This window comes from Petaurus breviceps, unplaced genomic scaffold, assembly GCF_028583685.1.
Source record: "Petaurus breviceps papuanus isolate PSGF00001 unplaced genomic scaffold, PetGlider_PUasm1.0 37, whole genome shotgun sequence".
Lineage (NCBI taxonomy): Eukaryota > Metazoa > Chordata > Mammalia > Diprotodontia > Petauridae > Petaurus > Petaurus breviceps.
In genome coordinates, this window is record NW_027186296.1 from 78,948,473 (window position 1) to 78,966,853 (window position 18,381).

Genomic DNA, 18,381 nt, shown 5'->3' on the forward strand with positions numbered 1-18,381 from the left:
TAAAACTCAGAATTTAGAGATACACATAAATCTCATTCCATTTACAAAATAGCCTTGTGAATTAGCCTGATCTGACATTGTTAGCTCTTTTTTTTTCCTGAGGCTCAGGGATGTAATGGGAGTTGCTGGCAGTGACATGGTTAAGTGGCAGAGTCTTTGAGGGTGGGAAGCATTCAAAAGGCACTTATTAAGCCCCCCACATTGTGATAGATGTGGAATACTGAGGCAAAATGAGGGAAAACCCAACAATTGTCCTTGTCCTTAAAGAGCATACATTTTATTAGGAAGGAGATAGAATTTAGATTGAATGTAAGCTCCTTGAAAGCAGGGACTGTGTTGCTTTATTTGTATTTTGTATACCTGGCCTTAGCACAGAAATGCTTAATAATTGTTTTATTTTTCTTCCTAAGTTCAAGATAATATGAGGCAGGAAAGAACAACAACTAAAACCTAGTTATTAGGGAAATCAGGAAAGGGTCCATTTCTCATAGATGAGGGTTCTTAAAACATTTTTGTGTCCTAGGTCCCTTGGGCAATCTGGTGAAGCCTCTGGACCTCTTCACAGAATAATAACTTTAAATGCACAAAATAAAATACATAAGATGACAAAGGAAACCAATTATATTTAAATAGTTAATATATGTATATATTATATAGCATATAATATATTAATTATATTTTAAATAATATAGTATGTGGTATATAATATGTAATATATTATACACATTATATCTTATGTGTTGTATATAATACATTGATAACGATTAATATACAATATATTAACATATATTTAAATTCAAGGTCCCTGAATAGGAGGTAGTACCCAAAATGAGCCTTGAAGGAGAGTAAGGATTCTACTCAGAAGAAGGGAGTAGGGTGTGCATTATATTCATGAGAAGGAGACAGCCTATGCCAAAGTGGATGGAGTGGGAGTCAATGTGTGTTACAATTCGGCATAAATGAGGGAATTCTTGTCTTGGAGGAAACAGGAAAAAGTGCCAACCATCTGTTTGGCCACCACTAACCCCAGCAGGCAACAAGCTGTTTTAAAATTAAAATCAAACTCAGGACAAAATGGAATGTCTCTTTGTGGAGAATGAGATGGCTTCTTTTCTGGGGGAAGGGGACAAGAAGAGAACAAAGATGAGTTTGGATCTTCAGTTCAGACAAAGAAACCTTTTGGCTGAACAGCCACAGAGTTTCATTAAATAGAGCACCCCATAACAGGAAAAGACAACTGAACCCCTTCATTACTGCAGACAAAAGGGACTCTGATACCAGAAAAAACCTATACAAATTAGCTTCCCAGGACCCATCCTGAAATTGCTCCTTGTTGAAGGGAATTGGCCAAAGTTGGCAATTCCATTATTTAGGGGAAAATAGCTACCACCAGAGCACATCTGCATATCAGGACTGGATGAGTCCTTGGAAATCACCTGACTCAACCTATTCAGTTTTTACAAACTAGGAAACTGCGGCCCAGAGAGGGAAAGGAACATGGCCAAGGTTACAGCCAGTGGGGTAGTCAGTGGCAGATCTGAAGTGATAACTCCCAGCCCACTGCTCCTTTGACCACATTTGGCTGGAGAATATGAGCAACAGAGGGTGTCCAATGAGTCAGTCTTTCCTCCAGAAAGGAAAACTCATGAAAAATGAAATGTCTTTTTCTAAAGCTCTAGGATCAACCTTCTTCAGAGGTGGCCACGCACTTGTCAGATGCCAGAAGTTCTCTAATTACAACATTATCCCTTGCAAAAATAAAAATGTCCTTGACTACAGTAACATATTAAACCATTATGAGTCAGCAATACTTTAGTATGAATTAGTTGACAAAATTAACTAGAGCATTTGATTTTTCCAAGTGGTTTTAAGAGGCCTGATGTAATATAAAGAAATTTCACATCCCAAAGGGATTGAATAATTATAATAATAATGTTATGATACAACATTTATATAGTGCTTTTGAGGTTTACAAAGCAATGTATGTGTTATCTCACTTTATCCTCTTAACAACCGTAAGAGGCTGGGGCTATTGCTATCCCCATTTTATAGATGAGAAAGCTGAGGCTAAGAGAGGTTAAGGGACTTGCCCGGGATCACAGCTCGTAAATATAAGGAGGCAGTATTTGAACTCTTATCTTCTTGATTCCAAAGTCATTAAGGGAAGATAAAAAGATTACTCAACTACAAGAAAAGCCAGACTAGATGATTCTAAGGTTCTTCCCCATCCAGAGAGTTCCATGGACAAAACTCACTGATGAGGCAATGGGAGGTTTGTGTCATGATGTACACAAGAATAGGTGGGTTACTTCCTAGCTTTGGCACTGGACAACCCAGACCCAAGCTTCTCCTTTTCAAGCACCAAATTATTCTATGGCTAGTTTCTTCTGTGAGGCATCTAGGTGGCACACAGTACTAGGCTTGGAGTCAGAAAGGTCTGAGTTTAAATCTGGTCTCATACACTAGCTGTGTGACCCTGGGCAAGTCATTTAATCCTGTTTGCCTCTGTTTTTTCATCTGTAAAATGAGCTGGAGAAGAAAATGGTGAACCATGCCAGTATCTGCCAAAAAAAACCCAAATGGAGTCTTGGATATGAATGAAAAATGACTGAACAAGTTTCTTCTGTATTTCCCTACAATCAAAAGTGGGGGGAAAAAAAAACATTTTCCTTTTCCTTGGAGATACTGAGATCTGGGTCACCAACCTGAGCATCCTATGTCTCTAATCCCAGAGGAGGAAAAAGATCAAAAAGCAGGAGGTAGGAGGTGGTATCTAAGTGTCCATCACTGGGTCCACCCCTGAATTCAGTCAATGGGAAAATCAGCACTTCCTGTCTTCAGAAGCTTGGGAAAGCATGGACCAGTCAGGGATACAGTTAGAATGTGTCCACTTCAAATTCACATGCATGAAACAAGTATCCTATCAAAGTGCTCCTGGCCAGAATGAGGGGCACAGCCATTAAAGTATTCCTAACTTTAGGTCATAGTACTACATCTGAGTGGCAGTATGCAAAATAAACTACTAAAAGTCCAATAATATTTCAGAAATTTGTATTACATTGTTGCCAATACACTACAGCAAACTTATAAATAAGATCAGCAAACTCTAATTCATGGTTTAAACTTTGGAGCAAAATAGAGGAAATTAAACGTCATTTCATACACCCCCTCCCCAAAATGCTGCAAATAATTCAACCTTAGCAGACATTTGTGGATCAATATGTATTAAACAATATGGTAGACACTGGAGCAGAAATGAAGTAGAAACATGCCCCTGACTTCCTAGCCTTTAACAACTTTATAAAAAAGTCTGCCCTATGCACAAATATACATTTGGTTTTTAATTTGGATTTATAAAGTTAATTGGGAGGTAAAAGGAAGAGGATTCCTATTTTACAAAGCACATAGGAATCAAAGGAAATAATTTCATCTAGCATTAAAAAAATCTTCACAAGGTATTTGTAGATCCTGTATTTAATTGCATGCCGGACTGATTGTTGTAAACTAAAAGTAAATAAATAAAATTTTAAAAAATCTTCACAGGGCTCCTGTTCCACAGAAGCATAGATTTAGGGTTGGCAGGTCACTTTAGCAGTGACCTAGTCTAATCCATTCATTTTAGAAATAATGAATCTAAGCCCAGAGAGTGGAAATAACTTGCCCACCATGCATAGTACCTATTATGTAGTAGGCACTTAATAAATGCTTTATTGATTGGCTGCCCAATATCACAGTTATTGAGAAGCAAAATTAGGATTCATACCCACCTCTTCTAAATCCTAACAATCCTTTGTTAGTTCTACAAACTATGCTACTTTGCATGGTCCATCAGAGTTTCACAGGACGTCATTTAGAAAAGACTGCTCTGATCTGTTGCTTTTTTGACATGTCTGATTTCCCCAGCCCATGCAGTCTCAGCGTGGAGCCAATCTACATGAGGTAAGCACTTATATGATTTAGCTGGATGTGTAGTGTATTGTATATGTAAGGCCCCATACAACATCCTGAAATTCTTTTAGCTAAATCTGTCTGTCTAAGGTAGTAGACAGCCTCAGTGATATTGGTTCTTCCTAGAAAGTACTCATATTTTGTTTCCTGTGTTCATACCAGTTGGGAGGTATAAGTGAACTAAACATATAAACAGAGGCAGTATTATGGAATGGAAAGAATACTGGATTTGGAGCTACAAGACCTCAGTTCAAATCCTGGCCCTTGGGATGGCTAGGTGGCACAGTGAATAGAGCACCAGCCCTGGAGTCAGGAGGACCTGAGTTCAAATCTAGTCTCAGACACTTAACACTTACTAGCCATGTGACCTTGGGCAAGTCACTTAACCCCAATTGCCCTGCCTTCCCCTCTCCAAAAAGCCCCCAAAAAAACAAACCCCAAATCCTGGCCCTGATACTTCCTACCTGTGTGTCTGAGCAAATCATTTAAAACCTCTTAGATTCCTCTTATGTAAAATGAAGGGATTGAGCTACTTAATTTCTAAAGTCCCTTCCTTTTAGAGACCCCATGATCTTAGGAACTATTACAGTGGTCTCCCTCCGTCTGGCCCAATATAGATGCCATCAAGTAGGAATGAAAACCAGCGGTTTGTGGTTAATTGCAAAATCACAGAGTCGGAGAAGAAGAAAGGGGTGTGATCAGTCATCTATTCTAATTCATACAGAAAAGGAATTCCCACTGTAATGCATTTAACACATGGTAGTCTAGACTCCATTTGAAGAACCCCTGGGACCTCTCCAGGCAGCCTGTTACTCTTTGGGGCAGTTCTAATTTTTAGGAAGTTTTACCTGACATCAAGTTGAAAATGGTCTCTTTGCAACCTCTTTTTTAATGCTAGCACCTTCCCTCTGAGATTGCCCCTAATTTACCCTTACAGACGATGTCTCATATGTACTGAGTTGTTTGCATGCTCTCTCCCTCATTAAAATATGAGCTCTTTGTGGCCAGGACTGTTTTCACCCTTCTTTGTATTCTCAGTGCTTAGCATAACACCTGAAAGGTGGCAAGCACTTAAAAAAACGCTGGTTGACTTCTATTGTTTTTTTTTTTTAATTTTTGTATTTATTTTTGGTTTACAACATTCAGTTCCACAATCCTTTGAGTTTCAAATTTTCTCCTCCCTCTCCTTCCCCCTCCACTCCATGGCAGCATACAATCAAATATAGGATCTACAAATGCCTTCACACTAAACATTAGTCAAGTTGTAAAGAAGGATTATAACCAATGGACTGAACAATGAGATGGAAGAAACAAAACAAAACAAAAAAAGAGAGAGAGAGCAAGTAGTTTGCTTCAATCTGCATTCAGACTCTTTTAGTTCTTTCTCTGGATGTGGATAGCCCTTTCCATCATGGACTGACTTCTATTGTTGACCCAATGCTACTGGTATTTGGCCTCTCTAGGGTCAAACGGAACACATTTCATCCCTCTTCCACAGGGCAGCCCTTCAAATCTTGGAGGACCTCCCCTAAATTTACTCTTCTCCAGGTTAAATATGCCCAGTTGTTTCAACCCATCCCCACTTGACACAGACTGAAGGCCCTTCATCATCCTGGTTGCCCTCTTCTAGACACTCTCCATCTTACCACAATCTTTAAACTGTAGTGTCCAGAATTGATAACAATCGTCCCGATGAGGTCTGCATAGGAGAGAGTAGAGTAGGACACTATCTCCTTCTTCCTAGAAGCTGTGCCCCTCTTAATGATCATATTGCTGACTTGTATTGAGCTTATGGTCCACTAAAATCTCCAGATCTTTTTCAGAAAATTATGCCTCCTTGTATTTTACCTATGAAGGGAATTATTAAACCTAATTTTTTGTATTTATCTCTACTGAATTAATCTTATTAGATTTAGCTGATCCTGTATCTGTCATCTAGTGTGTTAACTAGCCATTTCCAGCTTTGTATCATGTGCCAAGATGATGAGCATGTCATCTATGCCTTCAATCAAAAGTTAGATAGTATAGGGCCAGGCATGGACCCTTGGAGTTCTTGTCAAGGAGAGAGTTAACTCCCCAGCAATAGACAACTCTGTCTTAAGGCCAGAGCCAAGGGACCGTTGGGGGATGGGAGAGGGGAGAGGCAGGGGATAACAGGTAACTGCCATTACAAAAAACTTAGGAGGTGGTATTTGGGAGATTCCCAAACTCAGGCCCAGGGAAGGCAAGAACCAGTACAATTTCCCTTAATCTGACTGTCTCTGAATTTTCCCCTGACACAGCCTCTCCCTCAATGAGAATTTAAGCCCCATAGAAAAGAGGAAAATGGCATTGGCTGCCACAGGAAATTGAAAAAGATCATAGTTTAGAGAGCCAGGAAGTGTGACTATGTAGGGAGGCTGATCCCAAAAGGTAAATTCCCTGCTCAAGTTAAAGCCCCCACTTCTGCATTAAGTCTAGGGAGAAGAGAGGTCTCTAAGCACCCTTCAGCTCCTAGTTCCTCTCTTGCCACTTCTCCCCACCTCTGAAGATCAGGCTCTCTGAATGTCCCTACAAAGCCATTTGGACCTATAATGGGTCTTTTACTGAAATAGGAACAATTAAAATAATTGGAAAAAAAGAGGAAAAAATATGTATCTCTTGCCACATTCCCCAGGAAAGGGTGGAACACATAAGCATCATTAGTCAGGTAAAAGGTGAGTGGATTACACTAAAAAACTCCCTCTGCCTCTAGTGTATTTCCTAAATCACCTGGATAAACATGGAAAACACATACTTCAAGGAGGGAGTCAAGGCAGATGGAGCAGCTTATAAAGTTGCCAGCCTGAAGCCCTTCAGCACAGGCCTCTCCAGGCCTGCAATTTCCCATCAGATGGAAGTCGTGACCTTGTTGTGGCCACAGAACCATTAAATATTAACCGCATAACCATGTTGCCCATTAAATTAATTTATGGAGTTAAAGAAATACTTTCAAAGCCCAGCTTGATAGACACGCAGACCCCAAGTGCCATATAAAACAATCCTTCTTGCCCGTGCTCAGGATATTTCCACAACAACCTGCCAATCTGTTTCATACATGCTTAAAATTAATAGTGAAAGTTTGGGTTTTGAAAGAGTCTTGTGAAAGGGAGCGAATGGCTGGCCAGAATAGAAGGGAGAGACGAAAGGTTGGGTTTTTCCAGTCAGACTTCCCACCTCTAAGTCCTCAGAGAATATAGTTGGTTGCCCTGTGCTCACAGCTGGTTTCAACAATCTCATATATAGGTGTCTGAACCACCACGAACTTTCTATGGCCACATTGCCCATACAACTCAGGCACATGGTGAAATGTATGGAACATAAGCTCCACAGTCAAGAATACTTCAGTTCAAATCCCAATTTTGATCCATGCAGCGTGTTTATAAGTAGGTACCTTAATTTCCTAATCTGCAAAACGTTGACAATAAAATCTGCAGTACTCACTTCACGGGGTTATTGAGAGGCTTAAAAGAGATAAAGTACATTATATAAAACACTCTGAAGGCCTATATAAATGTCAGTTATATAGAGGGATATATCACTCCAGAGGGATGTGCAATTCTGGATTGACACAGGAAAGATGTATTTGTTGATCTCTAAGCAGTCTAAGTTGGCTAATAAGAATGCAAACTTTACTAGGTAGGTTTCATTCATTCTACAAACATTTATCAACAAGCATCTTCCAAGAACAGAGCATTGTACTAGGCATGAGGGGGCGGGGAGACAGTATAAGGTAAAACATAATCCCTTTCCTCAGACCATTTATAATCTTGCTGAGAAATAAGATACAAAAACAAATAACTATAGTATACAATATTGCATGGTAAGCGCATCATTATAGAGGCATAAAATAAAGTACTATGTTGCCCATAGGGGAATATTGTTACTGACCAGGAAAGTCTAGGAAGGATTCATGGAGGAAGAAGCATTTTAGTTGAGATTTTGTAGATGAGTAGGAATTCAGCAGGCAAAGAGATGGAGAAAGGCTATTCAAGGCACAGGGACAGGCCAGGTCAAGGCACATTCAGGAAGAAGACAGTAGTGCAGTCTGGCTGGAGCATAGAATACATAGCAGGCAGTCATACATGTACTATAAGAGATGGCTAGAAAGGCAAGATGATATGAAAAGTATAGAGGACTTTGTCTGGCAAAGGGGTATGAACTTTGCTCAGTGGGCACGATCAATCAATCATTAGACATTTATTAAGCACCTGCTATGATTCAGGCACTGTGCTAAGCACTGGGGATAAAAAAAAGACGCAAAAGGCATTCTCTGTCCTCAAGGAGTTCACAGTCTAATGGGGGAGACAACATGCAAACAAGTATATACAAAGCAAACTCTATTCAAGACAAATAACTAACAGAGAGAAGGCACAAAAAATAAGAGATGTAGAGGGGAGGGCTTCCAACAAAGCTAGAGAGGTGAACACGTGGAACAGAAGAGTTCCAAGAATGGGGGAAAGCCAAAGAAAATGGCCAGAGCCTAGAGGTGGAGTGCCTTGCTTGTGAAATGGCCAGGAAGCCAGTGTCACTGGGTCAAAGAGTACAAGGCAGGGAGGAAAGCGCAAGGTCTGCAAGAGAAATTGAACAGAAATTACAAGAACATCTCTATGCATAAGAAAAATTAAATTGGCAATAGTATGAAAGATTTGTTGGGGTTAGACAGGTAAGAAGTTATAGGCATAGGAAGACTTAGTAGGTTATTACATAAGTCCAGGGATGTGGTGATGAGGCCTGCTAGGTGGTACAGCAGATAGAGGGCTAGGCTGGGAGGCAGAAAGACCTGATTTCAAATCCAGCCTCAAAAACTAACTCTGTGACTGCAGGCAAGTAATTTAATCTCTAGCTGCATCAGTTTCCTCAACTATAAAATGGGGAAAATAGCACCTGGACCTGGAGTCAGAGAGATCTGAGTTGAAATTCAGCTTCAGACACTAGCTTTGTTTGGTCCTGGCACGCTTGAAATGGACAAAAATGAAAAATGACTCTTGTTTTAAAAAAAATAAACCTTTATTGTTTAAAATATCATCAATATACCTATATTCAAACTCTAATCTGGTGACACTCTCCTGCCTTCTATTTGCCCAAGGAGTTGAAGATAGGGACAATGAGAACTGATGTTTAAAGTGGAGAAGTTAAGGTCCTGTGTTTTTCCAACTTCAAACAATGGGTTTTTTTTTTCTCCTGAACCTAAACCTTACTATGGACTTTGAGTCTTAATAATCTTTTTTTTTTTTCAGCATCTTGAACTTCAGACAAATATTCTGGGCTGGCCTAGGAAAAGGCCACAGTGAGAGACCCCCAGGGAAGGTGAGATCCTTCAACTTAGATATGCCATGCAGGACTTTAGGCGCTGGGAGAGCAGAGAAAATCAGGAGCTGGGGAGGAGGCAGGGCAGGCAGAGAAAAATGAAGTAATAATGGTTATTCTTTCTTTCACCTTGAGAAAAAAAAAATGAAGTAATAATGGCTGTTCTTTCTTTCACCTTGAGAAGGAAAAAAGAGGGGGCAAAGGAAAAGAATACCAATCTACCTCCCACCCACCATTACACTAAGCAGGAATCTTGTTGCCCATCCTAGATAACAGGCCTTAGAAATACTAAGTTATATAATCTCTATTCTGTTGCTACCTTGCTGAGAGACCGGTCAAATCACTTCTGTTTCTTTGACCTCATTTTCCTCACAGCAAAGAGCATAAGGCATCATCATGCCATTAGCCTCCTAGTAGATGGTAAGGTCCCCATTCTCTGAGTCTGCACCTCAGACAGTCTGATGACAATTTCCTAGGTCCTCGAGGTCAGAAGTTAGGTTTGAAAGCCCCAGATCTTGGAGACATTACAGTAGATCATGGCTTTGGTGTTTGCTGTTTAGGTTCAGTATGGTTCCTATCTGTGCTAATTGGGTTAGGAGGCTCTGGTTCTACCCAACCTAACCTTGCTGTGCCCCTTAGACTCTTAAGACCAACTCAGGACTTGGGTTTAAAGTATGATTTCAGGAGATAAGATGTTTATCCGTTTCCTCTACACAGGAGATGTGAGTTTTGAGGATGCCTAAGGCTAGACCATCTCAGGAAGGCTGAGTCTGATTTGGCCCTGTAAATACCAAATGAAAAAAATCTTTCCTTGAGTCTGTCCTGTCCTCCTCCCCTCCCCACCCCCATGTTTGCCCATTTAACTGCCTGGAAAAGGAAGAAAGAGAAATAAAAGCAGTGAGACCAGCTGTCAATTTGTGCTCAAATGCCTGGTGCCATTTAAAAAACTGATATTGATCTGATCAAGAGAGAGCTTTTAAGAAGAAAGGACTCATCATTCTGGCACCTCATTAGCTCAGGATGGGACACTCTGGGTCATGCACTCCTTGCCTTTACTAAAACCAGACTTTTTTTCTAATTGGTTTTGTGTGGACAAGTTTGTGTATCTGTAGCAGAGGGAAAAAATAATTAACAAAGTCTGTAATTAGTCCTTTTTCCAAACTTTCACAGTCAACTAGAATCATTTAAGTAAGAATTTCTATTTTTATTAAAAATATGGGTGTCTATTCACAATGTGTCAATTTCCCCAAACATATCTGAATTCCATAAACTTTACATTTTCCACCACAGTCTCAGACAACAAGGATAATAATAGCTAACATTTACATAGCACCCATTATGTGTCAGGCACCATGCTAAGAACTTTATGATTCTCGTCTTATTTGATCCTCACAACAACCCTGAGAAGTAGATGCTATTATTAGCCACATTTAACAGTTAAGAAAACAAAGGTTAAGTGTCTTGCCTGGTCACACAGCTAGTTAAATGTCTGAGGTCAGATTTGAATTAAGGGCTCCGTGACCCCAAACCCAGCCCCCATCCATTGCGCTAGAAAGAAAGATCAGACAACAAAATGATTGTCCTTCCCAAGAGATTAAGAAACTAAACTGTTTTGTGAACTTGCTAATGATGCCAACCACTGACTGGTTAACTATGTGTTGGTACACAGATAAAGAATATTTATATCTGTATGTCTAAGTAGTGTGTCATACAGTTCTGAAATGATCAAATTAACTGCCACCAAAGGATAGAGGGAACTCTCTCTCAAGTCTCCAGTGAGGTTACCATGCTCATGGAATTTCTACAGCTAGAGTGCCCCCTTAACAACAGGTAACAACTAATGGAGCTCATTTTAAACAGGACAGCCTGCATTGGGTGATAGTATTTAAAGAGGCCAGGGCTGAGCTCCCATGAATGCCTGGTTTACCTGTTAGCCCCCCTTCCTTGGAGGCCAGCCCCTTTTCTTGGGGGCCAGCCTTAGAGACACAGAATCTAGAGAAGGAAGAGAAGACCTCCTTAGAGGTTCTTTAATCCAGTCTTTCATCCCATGTAACAATCTCCCCTCTAATTGTCCAGGAAGCACTTCTGATGGATCTAGTGAACTATACCCATAATCCCAGAACATTTATACCACCTGTGTAAATACACACATGCACACTCACCACTCCCCCCCACCTACACACACACACACCCCTACCCCTCTACATGCACACTCACCCTGCAATATTCATCAATGGGCTTCAATCTCTTCACAGCAACGTCTCGAATATGACTCCTCCGGAACAGGATCTTACCTGAAAGAGAGTGATGTGTGTGAGGAGAAGATGCCATATTTCTAACCTGCTCAGGGGACCAGGAATCCTTTGTCTCCCATCTCCTCCCTCATTACCCTGTGTCCTGACAACTGTTTCGCTCCTGGCTCTTCCAGACAAGCTTATCACTTGACTTTTTTTTTTTTCAATTTGACTTTCACAGAGTTGACGAAATGTAAGTCACCCCCCCCCCCCTTCCAAAAGTCGAGTAGCACCCAGCCTAGCTGGCTTTCAGGTTCTGAGATCTAATGAATACTGTCAATTGCTATCTCCATGCTGCCTGAATGCTATATGAAAACGCCATGCTAAATGCTCTTACCATAGACTTAGTGTTCTTAACTTGAGGTCTGTGAATATTTTTTTTAATATTTTGATAACTGCATTTCAATATAATTGTCTTTCTTTGTAATCCTATGTATTTTATTTTATGTATTCAAAACCATTGGTCTGAGAAGGGATCCACAGGCTTCTCCAGACTGTCAAAGGCATCCACGACAAAAACAAAGGTGAAGAGCCCCTGCAATAAATCCAACAACAAGGCAATGCCACCACCATTTTCTCCCTAAAGATGTAACCCACTCTTATAGATGTATGTAAAAATGTACCAGTTCAGGGGCGGCCAGGTGGCTCAGCGAGTAAGAGCACCCGCTCCAGTGTCGGGATGACCTGGATCAAATCCAGGCTCAGATACTCAGCACCACACCCAGAAATAATAACTGGCCGTGTAACCTTGAGCAAGTTACTTAACCCCAACTGCTTTTAAAAAAAATGTACCAGTTCATGTGCAAATACTGTTAACCCTAATAAAAAAAGCCTGGTTCCTCTGAGCCTAGCAGGAGTTTTTGCCCATAGTCAAAGCGGCAACTTTCCCCAACAAGAACAGATGTTAAGGATATTTCCACATATGAGGCCTGATCAACTTCAAAAGAGCATGACTGAGAACCAAGGCCCAGACATTCTGACCTCCACAGCTTTAGCCCTGGTTCCCACTGCTGCTCTCCCACTGACTGTACCTTTTGCTCCAGAAAAACCATCCTGATTCCACAAGCACACTCATGCATTTTCTGGCTTCCATGCTTTATTTTTCACCATCATTGGGATGTATTCCCCCATGAGGTCCCTTGGTGAAAATCCAATCCATCCCTCTAGAAAAGCCCCATCGTATCATTATGATATCATCACTTTAGAGCTGAAAGGGACCTTAGAGGTCACCTGGTACAAAACTTTCATTTTACAAAGGAGAAGAATGAGGTCTAGACATTAAGTGGCTTGCCCAAGGTTACAGAGAAGGGAAGTGGTAGAGTCAGGACTTAAACCCAGGTCATTTGACTCCCTAACCATCATTCTTTCCATTGCACCTTACTGAAGCCTTGCCTGATCTCAACATTAGAAGGGATCTTTCTGACACTTTGCTTGTCTTTCTCCTATAGCATTTCTCTTACCTCTGTCTTACCCCTCCCTCCCAGACTGGATGACCTCAGGAGCACAGGCTACCCCTGGCTTATCCATCTTTGTATCCCCTCTTGCACTGACCACCTGTCAGGAGGCTTGGCTGAGTCTTTACTGAATGAACAAATGACTAAGTTGTACTCAGTAGTCTGGGGATATTTGCAGCTTTCTAGTTGAGAATGAGAAAAGAAATCATGAAATGCTTAGTTCCAAAGCTTCAGAGAAATTTCTTCTTTTTTTTTTTTTGGAGGGCAATTGGAGTTAAGTGACTTGCCAGAGGTCACACTGCTAGGTTTTGTGTGTGTGTGTTAAGTGTCTGAGGCCGGACCCGAACCCAGGTCCAACTGACTCCAGGGCTGGTGCCCTATTCACTGTGCCACCTAACCACCCCAGAGACATTTCTTCTTAAAATTTCATCCCATTAAAATGTAATGATGCTATACAGATGTCAGTGTGGCACAGTGGTCACTTTTTGAAGGCCTCAGAGTGAGGAAGCCCTTCTTTGCACGTTATCTGTCTCTCTGTCTGTCTCTCTCTTTCAGAACCTTTCTCACACATAGAAGTTCTCTAAGACTAAGTTCCAGAAAGAGATCTTCAATTGAAAGGGGGAATTTCTTGACCCAGAATTTCTCTCACTGATGAAATCACAGATCCCTCCCTCCAATTCACTCCCTCTCCTGTTCCCCCACCACCCTATGACAAATAGTGTGTATGTGGGGAAGCAATAAATTAACCTACACTCTAGGTGAAGTCAATTATTCACTAACCTGCTGCCTGCCTGGTAGTTTGTTTATAAAACTCATGTCTCAAAGCCCAGCTTAAATGTAAACTTCTTCCATGAAGCCTACCTTACCTTTCCACAGCAACAGTCTTCTAGCCCTTAAAACTGCTCTAACAATGATAACCTAAACCATACAACTCAGTCCTAAATTAGAATTGTACTTGTGTTCTGTGCCTTGTACTCTGTCTGCTCTTCTTTCCTGTGTGTGTGACTCTTGTCTTCCTGACTAGACAAACAAGGAGCTGCCAAAGGAGAGGGGCCATTTCTCCCACCTCTGAAATACCTACCTCCCCCACCCCTGCTCCCAACAGCCAGCATAGAGTTAAGCATCCTCTGGATTTCCAGGGAGGTCTTACTAATTTTGCTAATTGGTAGCACCATTCATTTTTTCATTGAGGATCTGTTTCAAGTTGTTCTTTACCCTCCTCCCCAAAAAGGATATATGCCCTATCAGAAGGAAGACACTCAGGGAGGCCACAAAAGCCGTTAAAAAGATAAATGAGTTCTGTCGCTTTATAAAAAGAGATTACAATTTATGAAGATATTAAAAGTAAGTGGCTTTTTTTTTCGAGGAAGATGTCACAGATTAGGTATTTCTTGCCTTTGAAGCCTTTGACCTTCCTCTCCTTTTTTGGTCTGTTGTGTTCTTCTCTCACAAGAAGTGTTAGTATGTGTGTGTCTAGGTGTACATCTTGTGTGATAGTACACGTAGTTCTTTAAAACAACAACAAAACAAAAGCAAAAAACAACCCTTGACATATATCTCAGCACAATCCCCAGGACTAGAACTCTTTCCCCTCACTTTTGTCAGAAATAATCAATCATTACTGAAAGTGGGAGAGACTTCAAGCTGTCCCCTGAGTCACCTTCACTCCCAAACATATTCATTTCTATCTGGACAGTGTCAGGGAAAGTGAACAGACTGGAAGAAGAGGAGTCTGTGGGGGCCACATTCTTATCATGGGTCATTTTTCACAACAACCCAACATGAGAATCATCACAACCCATTTATCTGTAGAAAAGAAAATGAAGCAGGGTATGGGGTGGGGTTTGGAATAGAGTGACAAGATAAAACAAACCTAACAGGTGCTGGGTCATTTGCCCAGACTTATTGGTCTAATTTGTTTCTTTCTAGAAGACTTTGGAAGATAAGTCTTTTGTCTTTTGAAAAATTCTAGGGATGACTCCTGTGTTATGCATTATTCTCAATTTTTAAGTGATAAGAACATCGTCGTATTTGCCCAGCTAGGTGGAGAAGTAGATAGAGCACCTGGTCTACAGTCAGGAAGACCTAAGTTCAAATCTAGCCTCAGACTTGTTCTAGCTGTGTGATCCTGGGCAAGTCACTTAACTCTGTTTACCTCAGTTTCTTCATCTGTAAAATGAGCTGGAGAAAGAAATGGAAAACCACTCCAGTCTTTGCCCAAAAAACCCCAAATGGAGTCACAAAGACTCAGATACAACTGAAAGGACTGAACAACAACAAAAATAACATTTTCTTTAAGAAGGAGAGAATTTTGTTTCTTGGGTCCAAGTTTGCATGGCACTGGGGAGACCAGAAGGAGTGGCACAGTAAATAGAGCACTGGCCCTGGAGTTAGGAGGAGTTCAAATCTGGCCTCAGACACTTAACACACAAAAAACTAGCCATGTGACCTTGGGCGAGTACCTTAACCCCAACTGCCCTGCCCTCCCCCCTCCAAAAAAAAAAAAGGAGAGAATTCAGAGAAGGGTCTCAAGTCATGTCAGATGAGGATAGGTTGAAAGAAGTGTAAATGTTTAATGTGGAGAAGACTTTGGGGAGAGTCTGTCTCCTCAATGCCATACAAACTTGGACCCAAGAAACAAATATAATAAGAAAGACTACACAGGGAAGATGAAAAAGACCCCAGGATATAGACCATTAATGAAAAGAGTGAAACAACCTCAGAAAATAGAACCCCATATTAAAAACAGAATAGGAGATTATCCTCTTTAGAAAGCAGTGTGGCATAGTGGAAATGGCATTGAAATTGGGGGCAGGAAAGCAATGCCTGTGTCTTCAATTATCAGAAAGGTCATAAAGTGAAAGGGATTAGGCTTATTCTATTTGTTATGAACACACATTATTCTATTTGTGATGAACATACATTAGTCACTTAGTAATCTAGGTGGGTACTGATGAAGCATGGAAGCTGTCTATTTGTTATCCCCATCAGTCAGCAACCAGTCCATCTCCTTTTTCCAGTCATAATAAGGAGGGATATATGCTTGCTATGTTCCTGGCCCTGTGCCCAGTGCTTTACAAACATTATCTCACTTGATCCTCACAACAACCCAAGGAGGAAGGTGCTATTATTATTATCCTCATTTTACACATGAGGAAACTAAGGCAGATAGCAGTTAAGTGACTTGCCCAGGGTTACATAGGTACTAAGTATCTGAGACTGGATTTGAACTTGGGTTGTCCTGACTCCAAGTCCAGTACTCTATTTACAGCATCACCTAGCTGCCTATGATAATATACCTAATATAATGTAATAATACATTATTTCTAAAATTACATAATCTCTTTTCCTTATAACCTTATAAAAATGGTACTTTTATGGACTGGGGTATGTAGTAGCTGGAATAAGAAGAGGAGAGAATTCAAATAGTCACAGGCCTAGGTGACAAGATATGGTAGGTGGAGAAGAAGGTGGGGAATATTTGGAAGCAGCAAATCTCTGAATTTAGGGAGCCAAGCTACCTCAGGGACCCAGAAGGAAAAAGATGACATTCTTGCTCTCATGGAGTTCAAGGATACAGTTAGATAAATAAGACTAATGCATGTGAAAAAAATGGGGAACAATTAGGGGCAACATCATGAGGCTGCAGGAGTTGAAAGAAGAGAAATCAGTGGTTCCATAAGTCACCAGACTAATTGAGGAGGGTTTCAGGAAGGTCTGAGTCTATGTCATGCTTGAACCTTCCTTACCCAATGATAGCCCCTAAGAGAAATAACAACTTCTCTACCTCCCTCAAAGTGATCTTCAGTGCTCCCTTCATCAATATCTCAGACTTCCCTGGTAACTATCTTGGATTTTATGTTATGATTTATGCAAATACATTGAAATGCCATTTCCCATTTTAACTTTAAAACCATACAAAACCCCAGTGCTTAATAAATATCTGTTGAATTGAACTGAATTTTCTTCCCAGTTGCAACTTTCTTTTCTTGGAGGTTCTGGTAAAACTGGCCAGAGGAGAAGGGAGAATGAGGTCTTTGAAGCAACGCTATACTCTCCTAGCTCCAAACCACACATCAAGAGCCAAACCATTGACCATATTAAAGAGGAAAGAGAAGAAAGGAGGAGCAGCCCACAAAGGGAGCAAAGCCCTCTAACATCCTCAGTCTTTTGCTGAGGTCCAGGAGAGGGAGGCCTGGCTCCTTCTGGTCTCCCCAGTGCCATGCAAACTTGGACCCAAGAAACAAAATAAATATATTAAGGAAGACTACACAGGGAAGATGAAAACCTGAGGATATAGATCATTTTTGAAGGAGAGGTAAACACCCTTAGAAGCTGGAACCCCCATATTAAAGATAGAGTAAGAAATCTTCTTGGAAGGTGGGGTGGTATCATAGAAATGGCACTGAACTTGGTGTCTGAAAAGTAATGTTCAAGTTCCAGAGGGAGTACCTTCTGTATGTGTCACCCTTAGCAGAGGATCCCTTAGCCTCTCTGAGCTTCAGTTACTTCATCTGTGAAATGGGGACAAAACAGGGTCTATGAAATGCCTGTATGAGGCCAAAAGTCATGGTAGATACAGAAATGAACCTGAAAATCAGGATAATCTGGGTTCAAGATCCGGCTCTGACACATAACTGAGTGACCCTGGATAAGTCAACTTGCCGGTGCCCCCAGACAACTCTCTAAAATGGATCACATGCAGATCTGCTTTGATACTGGGAGTTTTCTCAGTGGACCCTATGCCAATGATATCACAGAAAGAGTCTAAAAAAAATGGTCACTTGCATTTGCCTACTCCCTCAGAGGAGTGGTGAGGAAAATGCTTACAAAAATATGGGTTGTTGTTACAGGTTGGTTCTAGATAAGAGAATGTGAAAAGGGTGACCTGGAAGGAAGAAAACGGAAATAATCAGTCCAAGAGCTCTGGTCATGCCAGTAGATTAGTTCTTGTTTGAGTGTACTCAAAAGTTAGCCCTACAGATCCTAGAGCAAAGGCTTCAAAGCTTATTACATAATTCCAATATTTTAGGTTAATAATGGCTTTGTCACTGTCATACTACCTTTTTGCCTCTCTGATGGGTGGGTAGTGAGCAATTTCCCTCCTATCTACTGACCCTCCTTCTATTTAGAGTCCTGTTCCAAACTCAACAGACATGGTGTCTGCCCTTGCCAGGAGGAAGTATAAGTTACCTGAAGGATGTTCAAAGACTCTGCTTACCCTTCAATATCTCCTAACAGTCTGCCACAGCTCCATCCTTCTCCTCTTAGCTGCCTCATCAGTTCCACCGATAGATAGATAGATAGATAGATAGATAGATAGATAGATAGATAGATAGATAGATAGATAGATAGAT

General features: G+C 40.9%; 1 protein-coding gene across 6 annotated transcripts in view; it reads right to left on the reverse strand.

The window, feature by feature from the left end:
- Positions 1 to 18,381, reverse strand: part of SH3PXD2A (SH3 and PX domains 2A) — a 351,487-nt gene that overhangs the window by 185,613 nt on the left and 147,493 nt on the right. For all 6 annotated transcript variants that reach the window (XM_069098879.1, XM_069098881.1, XM_069098880.1 and 3 more), the window contains one exon: positions 11,494 to 11,570. In XM_069098879.1, coding sequence (XP_068954980.1) covers positions 11,494 to 11,570 — 77 coding nt within the window. The remainder of the gene's footprint in view (positions 1 to 11,493; positions 11,571 to 18,381) is intronic.